Source organism: Nothobranchius furzeri, chromosome 9 (genome assembly GCF_043380555.1).
Source record: "Nothobranchius furzeri strain GRZ-AD chromosome 9, NfurGRZ-RIMD1, whole genome shotgun sequence".
NCBI classification, from domain to species: Eukaryota; Metazoa; Chordata; class Actinopteri; order Cyprinodontiformes; family Nothobranchiidae; genus Nothobranchius; species Nothobranchius furzeri.
This window is the reverse complement of record NC_091749.1, coordinates 53,558,605-53,577,425: the sequence shown is the minus strand read 5'-3', so window position 1 is coordinate 53,577,425 and position 18,821 is coordinate 53,558,605. Positions and strand designations below refer to the sequence as shown.

The following is an 18,821-nucleotide window of genomic DNA, read 5'->3' as shown; positions in this document are numbered from 1 at the left end:
ACACCAATACCTAGGTTTACCATTGTCCAAAGATAGAAATAAGAGTGAAGAACTAAACACAAAGGAAAAAATAGATGGTATGAGAAGATCTCTCAACCACTGGCTCATGAGAGATCTTACTATCATTGGCAGAATCTTATTAACAAAAGCAGAGGGCTTATCAAAATTAACCTATCCTTGTCAGTCTCTTTATGCCCCCCCCCCCCCCCCAAATGATAAAAAAAGTAAACTCGATCATTTTTAATGTTATATGGAAGAACAAGACACACTACCTTAAAAAGTCTGTGATGGTTAAAGACTATAAACATGGTGGGTTAAAGACTGCTGATTTTGAAGCCATGATATGTTTACTTAAGCTAAACTGGATAAAAGCTTTTTTAATACAACCACATTCTATATGGTTCCACATACCAAAATGTATTTTCCAAAAGGTTTGAGGATTAGAATTCCTGTTAAAATGCGACTTTGAAATATCTAAAATACCAATCAAACTATCTGACTTCCATAAACAAATACTGCTCTACTGGAAAATGATATTCAGCCACAACTTTACACCACACAGCCCCACCTTGCGGAATAATAGAGCCGTTGTAATTAATAGGAAGACTATATTTAAAAAAGAGTGGTATGATAAAAATATTTTATATGTGACAGACTTGATGGATCAAAATGGCAATTTGTTACAATTTGAATGTTTTGTCAAAAATTTTAATTTCAAATGCTCTGTTAGAGTTTAATCAAATCAGTAGAGCTATTCCACTTCCCTTAAAATTCACAATTAAAAATATCTTGCTTAATTCAAATGTGGTGATTAAACTTCCTGAGTTGAAAATTGGCTCATTTAAATTAGGTGAACAAAAATGTAATGACTATGTACTTGGAAGTATGTTTAAAAATAGTTATTCTATGATTTTGAAAAACCAACGAAAACAAAAATCACAGGATATGAAACTACATTAACAAAGCCATATTGCAGCTATCTTAAATGGCCAATTGCACCCAAGTTGAAAGAAATTCAATTCAAAATAATACATAATATCTATCCTGCTGTCGAAACATTAAGAAAAAGATTTAATTTTAATATGAATCCGTGTCTTTTGTATGACAGAATGTGAAACTATTGAGCACCTTTTCTTCTCGTGTTCAGTAACAATTGGTTTTTGGAAGGATGTTTATCGATTGTTAAATATTGAGAGAAATGATGTATGGCTTAACAAATCTAAAGTGTTGATATACATGGATGCTTTTCCAAAAAAGAAATCCAAAATGGTGAACATTATTTTCGTCATAGGAAAATACCATATACATAAGACTATGGAAAAACAGCAAGCCTAACATTAACCATTTTAAAAATGAAATAAAACAAATTACAACATCTCTAAGAGTATCATCAGAAAATAACCAATCTATAACTGAGTTGTATGAAACAATGTCTGAGTTTCTTGTTCTTTAAATTACAGTCCAATGAATCAAACATGTTTGAAATGCAATGCTGAAATATCAACCTCTGAACATTTTTTGTTTGTTGTTGATATAATTTTATTTTAATTATTATTGTGCATCATAATTTATTTCATGGTAGTGTCATTTGGTAATCGTTGCAAGTTTTAAATGTAATTTTTTATTTTCCTCATGTGAGGTCATTTGTAATTGTTACATTCTTCAGTACGTTGAGGTTACAATGTAAACTGAAAGTATGTGAAAACGAAGATTTAAAAAAAGTTAAAAAAAATAACAAAGCGTTTAGAAAAAGTTTTTTTTTTGCCAGAAAAGAATCCGTTCGCAATTATCTAACTTCTCTTAGTAAAGTGCACTCAAATAACATTCAAGGACTAATGGAAAATCTATTTTACTACAGAGCCTGCAATATTGCGACTGTTCACTCCGCCATTAGAGTAGCACCTGGCTGCACATTCTCTTTCCTTACTCCCGGAAGAACGGTTCAGAGTGCAAATTGTTTATTTGTTAGTCTGTAAGGAATATCTACAAGAACGTTATACAGAAAGTAGCAAAGGGACCTGAGAAATGTCAATAGGCGCTTTTTTTGGGGGGGGGGGGGGGGGGGGGGGGGTTGAGGGGGGTTAAAAAAGTCGTTTGACTCGATCAAGGCGTTTTTTTCAAAACTTTATTGAACAAGGTGATAAGTATACAAACAAATTGCATACAAAATTGAACAAAGAAGATGAAACATATGCCAGGTGGTGCACTACAGAAATGTTACACACATCCAAATAAATTATAGGTGGTGCAAATAGTTATAGTTTTTAAAGCTTTTTTGTTTAGTGGTCCACTAATCAATTTTATGTAAGATAGAGTGTCACTATAATAGTGCTTGAAATTAGGTTTTTGGTTACTATATGTGCATTTGTGGAGATAGAATTTAGCTAGAATAATTAACAAATTTATAACAAAGTATACATCTTCCTTTCTGTGCTTGCGAAAAAAACAAAATACAACATTTTCCCATTTTAAAACAAAGTCTTTGCAGAGCTGTCCGATAATAAATCTGCTAAAGTCTTTCCAAAACGTTGTTCGATCAAGACTTATGGTAGTCCCACAATAGTTTATATTTCCGGGTCAAGCTCGCGACCGCGTATCCGCGCGCCGCCGCCTCTCGCGTTCCTTTCTATCCGCGTGCCCGTAGCTTTACCTGTGTCCACGCTGAGGGTTTCCAACTGGGTAGAGAAATGCCAGCAAAGATCATCTCAGAAATCGAGGAATTCACCATGGATCAAGATATGGACACTGTCGCGGAGGCTAAAACCTTAAAGGTGAGTGTTGGAAGTCGTGTCAACCCAAAAAGTGTAATAAAAGTGTCTCCTACGATGTTCCGTCGACTCCTCCATGTTGACAACATGTGGCTGTCCGCGCTAAGCCTAAACGCCGGCTAAATGATAAACGATTGTAATTTGTATAAAAGAAAAAGACAAAACCAGAAACAAAACAACAGCATACATGTTTCCCTGCTTTGGCTACTGTCATAATTTAGCTTTGTTTAGTGATTAGCTTGCTAACGTGGTGTTAGCATATTTTTGCGTAGCTAACGTTGCGTACACAACGTCCTCCCATTCAGCTGATCTGTAGAACATATGGAACCACGAGTTGACTGGCCACGACGAGAAGGTTTTTGTGTGTGTATCTGTCTTGGTGACGCGTTACGCAATTCTTCAGCTGTCCATGATGTTTAAACAGGACATTTGACTGAAATAGTTTTCATTTCTGATGGTGTATTTTGAGTCAGTTTGAATAATTAAGCAGCTTTTTTTGTCTCAGCTTATTGCGTAAACCATACCTTAATCTTTAGTCAGTGTTTGAGGCTGATGTGTTTAAAAACACCATTTATTAACAATAAGTAAATGTGATCTGGTCTGATCAATCAGTTTCTTTGAAGTTACATCATGGATCCCTGGGACCATGTGAGATGCCAAACTTGGTAAAAGAGTAAATGAAGGGAAAGAGTGCATCTTCATGAAAAAATCATCAGGATAATGCACTCTGTGATATTTAGTAATAATTTAATTTAAACGTTTGCCTCTGATTATTTAATTTATGTAAATTGCGTTGATTTTCTTGAAGATAAAGAATAAGTCCAAGGAGGGCAAAAGGATGAAGAAGCAACAGCAGCAGGACTTGGAGGAGCAGCAGGATCCAGACTGTGAACCTCCTGCACCAAAAAAGAAAAAGAAAAAAGAAAAACTGGCAGCGGACCAAGTCAATGGCCACATAGATGAAGCCACAGACGTAAACAGCAACAGCAATGGTGTAGAATCACCAAAGAAAACTAAAAGGAAAAAAGATAAACTGGCAGCAGACCAAGTCAATGGCCATATAGATGAAGCCACAGACGTAAACAGCAATGGTGTAGAATCACCAAAGAAAACTAAAAAGAAAAAAGCAACAGAGGTAAGTTTGGGCAGATTTACAGCTTCCTGTTGATAAAAGGTGACATTTTGGATTCTGTTTTCTGATAACCAACACCATCTGTTGTGGGGTGATAGTGTTATGGTGCATAAATATTCTGTTTCTGACCTGTTTTTACTGTCTTATTTTGTTTGGGGTGAGTTTAGAAAAACAAGAAGATAAAAATGGAAAGTCCTGTGGCAACAACCAATGGTCATTCTGCCCCAAACACACCAGTTCAGACTCCATCCCAGTCCAGTGATGACTCAGCCAGTGACGGTGAAAGAGAAAACGTAAGAGCTGGGATATTTATAGTCCTGTTAAAACATGTTTAATTATTTTAGTGCTTCTGAAAAAGCTAATAATCCATATTTTGTTTAATTTAGGAACTGACACCAGAGCAGAGAGAAGGAGCGTTCTCCAATTTCAGAATCTCCCAAATCACTATTGATAAACTGAAAGGTAAACATAGAAAACCTTTTATATATCTGTTAATTTGACAAAAGCTGCTAAATAGATTTAAACTGTAGTTCTTATGTATGGTATTTTTTTTTTATATTCTACGTTTATTTTTTTTTCTCGTTCTGTTCTTGGGAGAGAATTTGTTCTTTCTCATCTAAACTTTTTTTTTTTGTCACTTTTCAATCAAATCTTTAGCTCGAGGAGTTTCCTACTTGTTTGACATTCAGGTAAAATCTTTTAATCCTGTTTACGATGGGGAGGATGTCATCGCCCAAGCCCGCACAGGAACAGGAAAGACCTTCTCCTTCGCTATTCCCTTGGTGGAGAAGCTCCAGAAGGAAGCAGAGCAGAAGATCAGAGGCCGTCCTCCTAAGGTGCACAGTAAATAAGCTCACTTCTGACTATGGTTGGGCATCGTTTGATTTTGAACAATTCCAATTCCTCGTTTCGATTCCGGTTCCTATCAATTCCCGATTCCGATTCTTTCAAGACATGACATGTTTTACATGAGCCAGCTAACCACAGGTCCTGCCTGATGAAATAATCTTAACTTCAACATGAATTTTAATTCTATGAACAACAACATCACCTTCATTTAGACAAAAACATGTTTGGGAGAAGAAAAGAAAAAGACTTGCAGCACAACTAGTGTGTTTGTTTCTGACCACAACCAAAGTCTGGAAGAAGCCTCTGGGATGAGAGGCTAAATGTCTCCAACATATCCAGAAACGTCCAGCTGTTTTCAGCTAAAACTCTCAGGATGATCATGTCCAGGATGACTGAGAACTACACCTCCATGCTGCAGCAGCATTCAGTCAGAACAGGAAGTGAAACTTAAATGCAGCTGCTGTCAGTAACAATCTTAACAGATTTTAAACATTAAAACTAGAGGTGCTGAAAAAAATCGATTCAAGTTTGAATCTGGATTCTTATTTATAAAGATTCAGAATCGATTCACAAAGGTTCAGAATTGATTCCAAGAACTCAAATATTTGGCATGTTACAGGTTTGAGATGCACTTTTTCGATCTTTGTTAGGAGAGTCAGTACTCCGTTTACTTTTGTGGTCCCATAAATTGAGATGATTTATGTTTGAATCTGCTGATAAGAGGGCACTTGAATGTAAATTTTTCCATACTCAGAAATTTGAGATATTCCCATATTTATTTTCTAAGTTGATGAGTACTCAGGATTACTCATGTAACTTGTTTCTACACATACATGAAAAGTATTTGACCATATTACTTTCAAAGCAACTGTGAGGTAACTACAGATTTGTTATATTTTACAAGGTAAGCAAAAATAAATGTTGCCTTTTGGTCAAAATATTGCTTCTGTTAACAGTTTTAGAATCACTTTATTTTACATTGTAAATTTGCATTTTTGGAGCATGACCAGTTTAAAGTCAAATAAAAATGTCCCATAGCTTTAACTAACTTGAACAACAAAGTAGTTAATCCTGGAGCTGACACTCTTCGTTAATACTGATTGTGAATCGATTTAAATCGAGAATTGATTCTGAATCGAATCGGCTCCCCAAGAATCGGAATCGAATCAAATCGTGAGTTGCTCTAAGATTCACATCCCTAATTAAAACTCTCAACAGAAATAGTTCAGAAAGGAAATAAAAAAATGTTATTTATTATTATAATTATTTATTGTGGCAGAAGCTGGTGTGGTCCACAACAGAGAAGCTTCTAGCATGGTGACTAATTATCCTACTGGTTATTGTTCAGCCTTCTCATGCTCACACACACGAGTGTTGGTGAGCGGCTGCATCTGACTGCTGACACTCCATGTGTGTTTTTATTTCTGCAGTGAGACAAACTCACCTCACACCGTCCAGAGTTTGTTCTTTTAAGCTTCTATTAAATCCACCGTGTTGACGTATTTTAACAAGTTTCCTCTCTGGCGCATTTTCGCTACAGAAGTTAAAGTTTACATTACGGAGTAAAAGTTCGTCAGACACGTTTGTTTATATTTGGCCGCTGGGTGGGGGGAGGGGGGACTCGGTGCTGCACACAGACAGCTGGTGTGATCAGCTCTAGAAAGCGGTGATCACAATTTGCAGATCACATTTATTTTTCACGGAGATCGGCCGCAAATTCCTCTTCCGTCGATATACTAGGAATCGAAAAAATAAACTTTGAACTTTTCCGGGAAAAATGAACAGTTGGAACCGGTTCAATGCCCAACCCTACTTCTGACAGTAGTATAGTTTTACCTTAATGTATTTTTTTTTCCTTCACCTGGGTACAATTGTGTTATTTTTTTCTGACACAGGTGTTGGTGTTGACTCCTACCAGAGAGTTGGCCATCCAGGTCGCGAAGGATTTCAAAGATGTTTCAAAAAGACTAGTGATCTCGTGTTTCTATGGAGGAAGCTCATACAACCCACAAAGTACGTTTATTTTTTTGAAGTGGCTGAAATTTGATGGAAAAAAATACAGTGTTTATATACCTGTGGCCTATTTTTATGTGCTTTCTGTGCAGTCCTACACATTTCATAATGAGAATAATATTTTTTTCTTTTAGTCGATGCCACACGTACTGGAATTGATATTCTGGTTGGAACCCCTGGTCGGATTAAAGATCACCTTCAGAACCATAAGCTCAACCTTTCTCAACTTAAACATGTCGTTCTGGATGAAGTGGACCAAATGTTGGACATGGGGTTTGCAGAACAGGTCGAGGAGATTTTGGGTTGCTCGTATAAGAAAGGTACATTTAAATCAAATTGGTAAACAAGAGTTTTGTGTTAATCCATGATTTCATGTGAAAGATGGTTTAGGTGAACACATCAAAGTAACTACCGGTTTCTTCCCCTATAGATAGTGCCTCTAACCCACAGACACTTCTGTTTTCGGCCACCTGCCCCACCTGGGTCTATGACGTGGCCAAGAAATACATGCGACCCAGCTGCAAGCACATTGACCTGATTGGCAAGAAAACACAAAAAGCTGCAACAACAGTTGAAGTAAGTGGGGGGAGGAAAGGGGGCGGGAGGGGATATGGGTGTGTAATACAGTACCAGATTAGATGCAGACTTTTACCCTCCGTACCAGAATACTGTAATAGAGAACCAATAAGATCATTCCTGCTGGTTTAACACAAATCTTTTTCTTTACTCCTTCAGTTTTCTTTTTTGTTAATCATTTCCTGTCCCTATCTGCTGTAGCATCTGGCCATAGCGTGTCACTGGTCCCAGCGTGCTGCAGTGATAGGAGACGTGATCCAGGTGTACAGCGGCAGCCACGGAAGAACCATCGTCTTCTGTGAGACAAAAAAAGAGGCCAATGAACTGTCCCTGAATGCGTCCATTAAACAGGTAGACAATAGGACAGTGAGCATTTTATTAACACATGTGAAATGTAAATATGCCCCTCATATGTTCAGTTTAGCACCGTCATAGTTGTTTCCTTTGCTTTTATTTAGAAATTCACAACTAATTAATTTATTTATTTTTTAATCCTTTTAGAGTGCCCAGTCCCTCCATGGTGATATTCCACAGAAACAGAGAGAGACGACACTCAAAGGCTTCAGGAATGGTGTCTTTGAGGTCCTGGTGGCTACAAACGTTGCAGCTCGTGGGTTAGACATCCCCGAAGTCGACCTGGTGGTCCAGTGTTCTCCCCCCAAGGTTTGATGCATTATCATAACTAAATTATTAATAGAATTAAAAAATTAATCGTGGTGGTTATACTTTATGTGTGTGTATTTATATTGTTTATTTGGTTTTAATGGGAAATTAACGTTGATGGGATTGAGAAAAAATGAAGAAAATTGTTTAGAAATTAAAACAAAAAGCAGTCTCGAGTTTTAACTAGATTATCTTAAATGTTTTTGCCTGGTGGTTGTCAGGATGTGGAGTCGTACATCCATCGCTCAGGACGAACGGGCCGAGCGGGCAGGACCGGAGTCTGCATCTGTTTCTACCAGAGGAAAGAAGAAGATCAGCTGCGCTACGTAGAGAACAAAGCAGTAGGTGTCTTTGTAACCACTGGAATTGAGTTAAGATGGAAGGAAAATGGAAATGGCTGCCAAAATTTTAGGAAGTAAAAAAAAGTCATATTCGTAATAAATCAAACGTAGAAATTGATTTCAGGGCTTAGTTAAAAGTTGGGGGGGAAACACGTGAGCCTAACTAAGCTGCTGCTGCTGGTAAAAATCTGCAAATTATTCAGTTAGAGTCACACCACATTGATGTGTGTGTCAATTTAGTAATATGTTTCATGAATTGAGATATGGTCTAATGTAGAGGCCGGCCGATAAATAAAAATTTTTCTATGTCGGCCATCGGCTGAAATTATTTTTTAAAGCCAATAAAAAAAAAAAAAAAAAATCAGGTGCTTGTGTGGCCAAGGGCCATCACTACTAGACTGAAGAAAGGACCCGAAGGACCCCAACACATCGTTTTAATGTTTTGACGTAGTTTTCTATTTGAAATCTAATAAATATTAAGAGATTAGGGCCCGGCCGATATGCTTTTTTTGGGACCGATACCGATATAAACGTTTTAACAAAGGCCGATAGCCGATAAAATGGCCGATAAATCTCCCTCACAAAAAAAATAAATAAATACAAATGTTCTTAAGATTAAACCCTTCATTCTCTGCCTTTTTGATGCTAACTTATTTCTATATTACACACCAAAGAACTGTCTCAATAACTCACTAGGGTTTCCATGTAATGCAAATAAGATTTATTTTACAATCTCAAAAACAACAGAACACACAAACTCAGTCAATATGAATCTAACATTCAAGTTTTTTGTTTTCTGAGTCTGGAGTTTTACACTTTTGTGTTTTGATCCTTTCCATAGCCGACAGTATTAGGAAAATAAAAATAAGATACGTTAAATGACTAGTATGTGGCAATGTATGAGCCTTATGTAAAATATAAGGCTGAAAAAATACAATAGATTTATTCTATTGTAGAGAGGAATGTTTCGCGTATTACCGCCCCTACTCCTCTCCCAGCTAGGGGGAGGAGGGGGGACTCCCTGCACAGCGTTTCATTGCTTTGTTGCCAACCCCCCCTCCTCAGTCCTCAGCTGCGACAACGGTCGTGTGCCGCCGAAGCGCTGTGAAACGGGGACCGCCATCATTCGTCGCCCTTGTTATCCTATTCTATAGGCTACATGGGCCGCCGAAGCACTGCACGCCGGCGCTCCATCCCGCGCCGTGCAGCAATCGTTTTGGCGTCTGCACTATTTTTTTCGCGAGCTGCGGGTGAACCGCGTGAGTTTGAAAAGACTGCTGAAGAAGAGTGGAGGAAATAGTCTGAGAATATTCCAGAATATCTACCAGAAAAAGGCCAATGTTACTTACTTACTGCCCTACATGACTAAAGGGGAAGCAGCGTGAGCTCTGCATAGACTAGAGCGTAATGCTGCGGCAGTTTTATTTTATTTTTTCAGGTTAACTTTTCAATACGAGGCCACGAGGCACACAATAAACTTAGGAAGCATGTTGAGGGGAAACATACTTTTGTCATTGCTTATTTTACCGTTCAACTTACCACTGACACAACAAATATGCTTAAAACTGAAGACTTACCTCCTACTTCCTTATCACCGTTGTCTCTGCTTGACTGAATTGCTTCTGCTGCATACAACATGAGTTCATAGAGCTGGCGCCATCTGCTGGATAGGTAGCGCAATATCGGCCGTCTTTTTGGCCGATAGTGTTAATGACCCCTATATCGGCCGGCCGATATATCGGTCGGGCCCTATAAGAGATTATTGACTTATTTAATTTATATTGCACACAGTGAGAGTTAAGTTGTCTTTCACAATCAATGTGCTGCTAAAACGTGTCTATGTACACCAGCAAAGCCTTAATAATCTGCTTAAGATTCCGGCCATCAGCAACAAAACTCTTTAAAACTCTGTATCAGCCTTAAAAAAAAAACATATCGGTCGGCCTCTAGTCTAATGACTATTTGTTCATTTGAACTAAAGATTTCCATCAACAGGTGGCCAAAATCCCATGAATGCATTTTAGAAACTCCCAAATGAAAATGTTTGCCTCCAAAAGTCTGCTCACTGAGAGACTGGCCTCTGGCAAAAAACAACCCTCAGTGCCAGACTGAGGTAGAACACCAAATAATCACACCGGTCACACATCTAATCAGGATTAAATAGTTAATGTAAATGAAGCTCTCAAATTGTTTGGTCGACAAAAGCTGGATATCAAAATATATTTTTTGTTTAAACTAAACTATTTATTTAATTGCAGGGCATCACATTCAGAAGAGTTGGTGTTCCAACTGCCAACGACATCATCAAGTCCTCCAGTAAAGATGCTGTCAGGTAGGTAAACTGGGTTTCTGTTTGGAAAAACAAACATTTCCTTTTGTGATCATTTATTCATTTATATATGTATATATTTTTTTACGTTTTTAGGTTTCTGGACTCTGTTCCAGTTACAGCCATCAATTATTTCAGAGAGTCAGCCGAAAGGCTGATTGGGGAGCGTGGAGCAGTCGATGCACTTGCTGCTGCTCTGGCTCATATTTCTGGAGCCACGAGTCTGGAACAGAGATCACTGCTCAACTCTGATGTCGTAAGATTTATCTTCACACACATTCACACACTGCACTGATTTTCGACTCACTAGTCCATAACAGCGTTGATTGTTCACATTAGAAATTGTCATCTTTTCCATGGCTGAAATGAATCATCGAACAGTTCGATTCATTAAATTCCCTGATTCAATTTTTAGTGATCCGAATCTTCGTTAAACGTACGCACCACAGTCTGAACACATTTTACTGGCACACAATGTTGTAATCTAGGTGCTGTGGAGGAAAATAGAGGGACCAGCAAAGATGGAAACCACGTAAAGGCACAAACGGTCCAAAGTTCAGGATCAACTGTTGATAATTCTTCTCAACTGTGAAAGTAAATCTTAGTTTTTATTATTAAAAACGACATATTTATAGTTTTGAGACACAATAGATTTAGTTAGAATAACATTTAGTTATATCTGCTACATATTCTTTTAAACTTAAAGCAACACTTAATCATTTTACAATTTGTCTCTCCATCTGGTCGAAAGCAAAATGACAGCTGCTGTTGTAAACAACCCTGCCACAGCCTGTTGTAGCTTGTGCTAACAACTAAGGCTGCCACGAACGACTACTTTGATTGTCTGTCGACTAATCACCAGTTTTGCTGACTAATTGTGTCATGCATAAAAGTATAGCTCATTCCACCAGGATGTTCTAATATACCCATCATTAGCTTCTAGTTTGAAGCGTGATCAGTCAGACAAAAATCATATAATATAAGCCAGGTCACCATCGGCCCATGATTTGGTAGCTCCCTTTAGCTTCCTCAAACGAGTGTAGGCCGCACCGATCTTCACTCAGATTTTTAGCTCTTTGCTTCACCTCCAAAGAAATTGCTCCTTTCTTTCGAGGCTCCGCTGTGATGCCAACAAAAAAGCAAAAATCATCTTTTTCTTAAGCTTTTAATTAATGGTCAGCAAACTAAAAAAGCTAATTGCTAGCCAAACACGAAGATCTCACAGACTAAACTAATCCATCCCTGCACAATAGATTGCTACACTAACTACAGAGGATATACAGAATTTGAATTTGTTCTTTCTGAGCATAGGGGAAGTCTATTTCAGTGTTTCCCTTACATAGGCGTAGTCGTGGTGGCCCGCCACGGCTGAAAGATCCCGTTTTATTGATTTTTATTTTATTTTTTTGCACTGTTTCCCGAAGAAGCAGCGGGAACTACTCTGTTGTTGCTTGTGATCACAGCCAGCAGGCAGCAAGGAGGAGGAGGCAGGGCAGGGTGGTTACAGCTCGGGATGAGCCGCGGATAAAGCATTTTTGACGAATACGAGCATGAAACGATTAAAAATCGTGAATATCTGTAATCGTTCTGAATAAAAATCCTCATTGGGTAACTGACTGCCTTCACGCTCTGTGATTGGCCAGTCACATGGAGTGCCCACCCCTCCCTACACACACAACTGATCCGCCCCACGCACACACACACAGACAGTAACCAATCTCTGTTCTTGCTTCACTGTTGCTCACGTTTCTTCAGTACTCCCCAGGTTTTCTTCAGCTCGCCTCTTTTTCGGTTGAATATTTAAAGTTACCTTTGTCGTAACGGATATGGTGCATTTGACAAGACGGAGCCGAAAATGGCATGCGTTGGTCACTGCCTCCACTCCGGTCGGGTTTTAAAAATTATCCCCCCCCCCCCCCCCCCATTGGAAAAATGCCAACAACATTAGGAAAAAATAAGTTAACTCAAATTAAAAGAATATAAAAAGCTGTGTCTGGTTCTAGTATTTCATATTTCCTGGTTCCTACTGCATGAGTTCAGATGTATTAATTCATGCACTTAAATATTAATGTTCTGATTTAATTGAAAAACTTGCTCTGTAATAGTTCCTTTACTATTGTGATCAAATATATTGTTAGGTTTTAACTTATGCTTTACCCCTTACTTTAAGAAGCTAAGAGGACAGAGAAAAGATGAGAACAGATGAGAAAGAAACCTGGGTATAAAAATATTTTCCTTATTTAATTAAAACATACATTATTTTTGTTACACAGATTACACTTGATCTTGGGGCTGGAGGTTCTAACAAATACCACTAGACACAGCCCAACAGAAAACTCCTGAGTAAAAAAAAAGGTACTAAAGAAAAATCACAGCTTTTAATTAAAAGCTGGAAAACAGACTATAATCAACATATCTCAGGTAGCTTTTCAAATGAAATATTTACTTAGGCTGGTACGGGTTTCTAAGAGCTTCTATATGCAAAAAGGCTCCCCGAAGTTTTCTGTCCAGGCAAAGATACCAGTATGAAGCGATTGGCACTAAATACTAGGAACCACTCACTCAGGCTTAAGTAGAATACCATGCAGAGGCTTTCCTCTAAACACACGCACGTAATCACAACCGTATTCTACAAAGTCAGGGTGTCCAGAACGGAGCAGAAATGGAGACTACTCATGGGTTAGGAGTAGCTCCTCGGGCGTGTATCCAGCGTTCCTTTTATCCCCTCATGCCCAATGATGTCATCGGAGAGAACGTCCGCAGCGAGGGAATCCCGGCACGAATATCGATTTCAGATTTAAAATAATGTATTGATGTAAACCACACCCACTAATTTCCAAATAATAAGAGGTGCATTCATCTGTGTATCTCCTTTGATCCGCATTAGTGATATTTTCAGCACCAGAACAATGAAGCAAAGAAACAGATTCCTGAGTTTGTTAGTAATTTTATTTATTAGGTGCATCTGACCTGTTCTATTTTTCTCTGAAATGAGATCAAATCAGTGCTTCTATGGGTTGTCTCCTCTCTGCACTAGAAAACTTTACTTTATTATAATGTTCACTGTAATGCATCTTGATGTTCTTAACAAATAAATTAAATCAAAGATATTGGTCATTAATGCCAAATATATAAATTAGTGTTTCAGTCATTTTTATACTGGCTTAAAAATACTTCATTAAGTCTACTAAGCAGGGGTGTAGAACTTTTTTAATAGGGCCAGCCCAGTAATGATCTTGGACCAAAATAAAGGGGGCAGAAAGTCAAATAAAGGGGGGCAGAAGATGTTTTTCCAGACGCCAAGAAAAATTAACCCCTCCTTCCCCCCCCCCAAGTGTCACTGAGAGTTTAAAACAAAAATTCCTCTTGTGCAAATATTGGTGTATTCACCATTAATACTAGTTATTAAAATGCAGCAGTTGCTGGATTGGTGCAGTTCAAAGTGGAGTGCGTCTAATAAAACAATATTAACTTAAAGGTCAGACGTGTCACACACACACACACACACACACACACACACACACACACACACACACCACAGCTGGAAAAATTCCTAGGGGAAACACTGTATTTTATTAATATTTTCCTTTTAAGCTGCTTTAAAATTTCACCTGTGTAAAACTTTGCTTGTTTTCTTTTCTATAACTTATTCTCAAAGAAGCTGTATTCAAAACAAGCACAGGAATTACGAATTTATTTTTTGATGCCTGTTTTTATTGAGTTCAGATTTCCACCAATGCTTGAAGATTTTAGTTAAAAATAAACCAATTTTTTATTAATCCAAAACATTTATTTATTACATGTTCAGCTTATGAAAATTAATCTTTAAAAAAAAAACCTTCTGATATCTTCAAATCTCACTTAAAGTTACCAGTGAACATTAAAGATGGACAAAAATAGTGATTTGTTTTACATCGTGATTTACATCAAGTTCAGCTTTTTTTCTTAAGTTTTGTCTTTTGTCAACACATTCAAACTCCACCAGGTTAGGTTGGTACATTATTGCACATTCATCCTCAAATGACTCTAGAGTCTAGTAGCTTATATCTGATTTTGTAATGTTTAGTTTTTTAAAGACCACCCAGATGGGCTCTAGGCATTACAGCTACATCACTTTATTTACCCAGATTCCCCCACATAGCAGAGCCAACCAAGGATGGTCTGTTTTAAGATTCATTGTTCCTTTAGGATTGTAAATATTTGTTTTTCTTTCCAAATGCTTTGCTTGTTTTTGCAGGGTTTCACCACTATGCAGCTGGTGTGCTCTCAGGAGATGCATAATATCGGTTATGCCTGGAGAACCATGAAAGAACAGCTAGGAGAAGAGATTGAAAACCACATTCACAGAATGACCTTCCTCAAAGACAGAACTGTAAGCATTCATGTATTTTTCTTGAATAATGTGGGTAGAATCTGGATGGTGCATTTCCTTTTTCATTGTATAGATTTATGGCTTGATAAGATGAAATACCGTAAATCCTCTAATACAGGCCCGGGCCTGTATTTGACTCAAGCTCATCAAGCTCCAGGCCTTTATTGGAAGGAGGGCCAGTATTAGAGGCAGGCCTCTATTTCTATTTGAGCAAAATGAACGAATGGTTCGCTAGAGTTTTTGACAATTAAAATTGCGCCCACATTTTCAAAGTTAAACACATTTCTTTTTAACAACGGTAGTTTCTGCTTCAGCCATCTCCCCCCTCCCCCAGCTTCAGCCCTCTCCCCCCTCCCCCTGTGCAGCAGCCGCAAACTCACTGATGCGCCTGCAGCCTCTCGGAGTTCCTGCTGCTCTAAACATTAAAATAATTATTTCATTTTCTGTTCCTCACTTCTGATTACCTTCAATGGTGTCTGTTTGTTGCAACAGCAGGTACAAAAACTAACTTGTTTTTATTTGACTATTTTTCTGTCCTGCCTGTTTATTATCTTCCTGCATCTCCTCTCAATCCTAAAGAAAAACTGCTGCCTGGGTTCATATATATTCACCTTATGAGTTACCTTTGAACTGCAGTTCTAAAAGATCTACCGACCGCAAAAACAGCGGAGCGCTCACTGTTTGGCGGCCGTATCAGTGATCAGTGCGTCGGAGGACAAGGTGATGCCCGCAGCGCCCCGCTCCACAGCATGCAGCCAAACGCATCAGGCGCAAATAAAAGACAGAAAACATTAAAGGAAATGAACCGACATGAACGATCGCGTGTCAGTACCTACGGTCTGGCACAGCGCGTTGCTGATCACAGAGAATGTGATCATACGATAATTCAATAGGGAGCGTGGTTTCACAGACGCGGAAGTGATAGCGTCGGTGAAATGCCGGCTGATCTAGGAAACCCCCGAGCGTTCGAGCGTCAACGAAGTGACACGGAAATGCCGGGCTTTCCAGAAGTAAGTAAGATAACTTACTATGAGCTGATAGTTCGTTGGATTGATCGGTAGGTTGGAAACTCTGATCGTGAATCTGAAGAAACGATGACTGAGTGGTGAGCTGGAAAGGCGACTTCCGTTTATAGCCGCGGTTTGTGACGTAGGTGCGACGTGAAGGGAATCCCCGCGAGGGGCATGCTGGGAGTCCCTACTTCGCGGATTTTCACCTATCGCGGCCAGGTCTGGAACGCATCTACCGCGATAAACGAGGGATTACTGTAGTTCATACACCCCCTACTGCTGCTCCCCAGAGTGTTCTGCAGCATAATCAGCACGTTCTCTTTGAACTTGATAGTGTAATGACCTGGCTGGGGTTGTAAGCCAGGTGCATTCTGGGTATTGTGTTATATGTGTTTCCTATCGTTCTGCTAGTTCCTATGTGCTGATTTGCGTGTTGTGTGAGTGTTATGTAAGCCACAGGGAAGGTGATGTGTGTTCTGTGGAGCAGGTTGAATTAGCATGGTTAACTGACACTGTGACTCTGTGTGGTAGGAGCGTGATAGAGGATCGTGTCTGTAGCGTTACAAAGCGTTGAAGAAATAGCCTAATAAAGGTCTGCGTGAACCCCTACTGCCTCCTGCTGGTTGATTGGTGGACTATAACCTTGCCGCTGGGACGCTCGTACTTGCTTGTTACCACATTCCATCCGGCCACAATAAGAGACCGGCCATTATTTACCTCCGCTGACTCCGACACCGGCCAAAATTGGAGACCCGGCCTTTAATTGAATACTGGCCTGTATTAGAGGATTTACGGTATCTGCTTTTTAAATGTAGTTTTATTGATGTTATTGCTGAAACATCTGGTGTTGTACATGATAGCAAGTAATGAAAGTGGGTTTATGAAAGAAACACTGATAGTTTTGTTTTTCTTGTCTATAATAGGGGGTTTGTTTTGATGTCCCAGTCGATAAAGTCAAGGAGATACAGGTAAGAACAATAATTCATGTTTTTAGAGTATAATGCAAATTTTCACTTTTTTTTCGTGTCTTTCTAAACCTCAAATTTGGCTCGCTCCTTCAATAGGAGACATGGAGCGACGGCCGCCGCTGGCAGCTGACTGTGGCCACCGAGCTCCCAGAGCTGCTGGAAAGGCAGACCAGTAACCGTGGCGACAGGGGCTTTGGCAGCGGTAACCGCGGTGACAGAGGAGGTTTCAGAGGAGGTTTCAGAGGTGGAAGGGACAGGAATTTTGGGGGAAGCAGTGGCCGTGGCAACAGATTCCGGAGTGGTGGAGGCGGATATGGCAACAACAGAGGAGGAGGAGGAGGAGGAGGAGGACACAAACGTTCCTTTAGCCAAGCTTTTGATTACTGAAGTGTCAAACCTGTGGACTAAACTGTCACTTTGTTTTTATTGGCTGTCATTCAGGGCACTGATTTCAGGTCAGATTAAACAACATATTATCTGAATAAAGTCATCAACTTCCATTTTTGTGTGTGTGTAAAAGAAAAACACACACCGAGACTCCCTTTTTTTGCCTAATGTGAAGACATTAGTCAAACCTTTGAAATGACACATTCCTACTTTTTCAGATCATGATGCACAATTAAAGCAACAAATCACTTAAAAAAATCAGTAAAAGGGCTTTAATAAAGTTATTGTTTTGTGTCGACTGGAAAGAGTCTTAGGCTGGGTTTATAGTTTTATCCTGTTGGATTGTATGTTTGGGGAACAGTAGCAGTGATCAGCTTTTAATCTTCTTGAAGACACCTTTTGCAAAACAGAAAAATAATTGTCAAATTTAAAATGGAGTGAAGAGAATTTAACTAGACGTGAGACTCCCATCATGTTGGACCTGCCATTTGTTCAGCGCTAACAGGAAAAGTGATTACATGCATGTAAACTTTGACCCAGTGCTCACTGATTGCTGCGTCATCAGCTGCTACATCTCAACTATCAGATCGTTGCTTTGCAATTGCCTTTGATAACTACTGCTTCATTTGAATGAAATGACCAATTCATAAAAAAATCCATTAGTGTTCGTTTATTTGAAGGTTTAAAATATGATCATCCTTACTGAAGTCTTAGCCCAAATAGAAATATCTGAGAATACAGATGTGGACAAAATTGTTACCCTAAAGTCAACGAAAGAAAGTCCCACAATGGGCCCAGAAATCATTTGAATCTGACAAAAGTAATACAATTTTTATGAAATGTAACCAATGAAAGTCAGACAACTTTACAACCATGCATTATTTAAAAAAAAACTCCAAGATAAAAATGATCGTACCTCTAGAAAAGACTGAAAATAATGTAACCAAAGGGACATGTTAATTCAAAGTGTGTCCACGAAAGGAAGCAGTTGTCTCAGGAGATTAGGAAGAAAATTAACCTAACCCAAGCTGCTAGATGTTCCTGTGATTACAGTTGCACATATTCAGAAGTTTGTGATCCATGGGACTAGCCAACCTCCTTGGATGTGGCCGCAGGAGGAAAATTGATGACAAATCGAACAGACGGATAATCTGAATGATAAAAGAGCCCAGAAAAGTGTCTTAATAGATCCAAGGTGTTCTTCAACAAGGACAATGACCCAAAATACACAGCTAAAAACACACAAGAATGGCTAAGAGGAAAACATTGGAATATTCTTAAGTGGCCTTCTATGAGCCCTGACCTCAGTCCAATTGAGCATCTTTGGAAAAAGCTGAAACAAGCCGTCTAAAAGGCGCCCTTCAAACATGAGACAACTGGAGCAGTTTTGTGGAAATGAGCTATGAGACCAGG

General features: G+C 39.0%; 1 protein-coding gene across 1 annotated transcript; it reads left to right on the top strand.

Moving 5' to 3' along the window:
* Positions 1-2,602: 2,602 nt before the first annotated feature.
* ddx21 (DEAD (Asp-Glu-Ala-Asp) box helicase 21) lies at positions 2,603-17,521 on the top strand. Its single transcript, XM_015953778.3, has 16 exons — positions 2,603-2,771; positions 3,577-3,903; positions 4,068-4,193; positions 4,287-4,362; positions 4,558-4,736; positions 6,645-6,762; positions 6,897-7,082; positions 7,193-7,338; positions 7,540-7,689; positions 7,840-8,001; positions 8,223-8,342; positions 10,601-10,674; positions 10,768-10,927; positions 14,909-15,043; positions 16,977-17,021; positions 17,118-17,521. Exons 1-16 carry the CDS (start codon positions 2,688-2,690, stop codon positions 17,406-17,408), a joined length of 2,379 nt encoding a protein of 792 aa, XP_015809264.3. The 5' UTR covers positions 2,603-2,687; the 3' UTR covers positions 17,409-17,521.
* Positions 17,522-18,821: the final 1,300 nt, after the last annotated feature.

Coding starts and splice junctions, on each gene's coding strand:
- ddx21 (XM_015953778.3), top strand. CDS start 2,688: ATGCCAGCAAAGATCATCTCAGAAATCGAGGAATTCACCATGGATCAA. Junction 4,363..4,557: donor CACTATTGATAAACTGAAAG/GTAAACATAGAA, acceptor TCAAATCTTTAG/CTCGAGGAGTTTCCTACTTG. Junction 8,002..8,222: donor TCCAGTGTTCTCCCCCCAAG/GTTTGATGCATT, acceptor GGTGGTTGTCAG/GATGTGGAGTCGTACATCCA.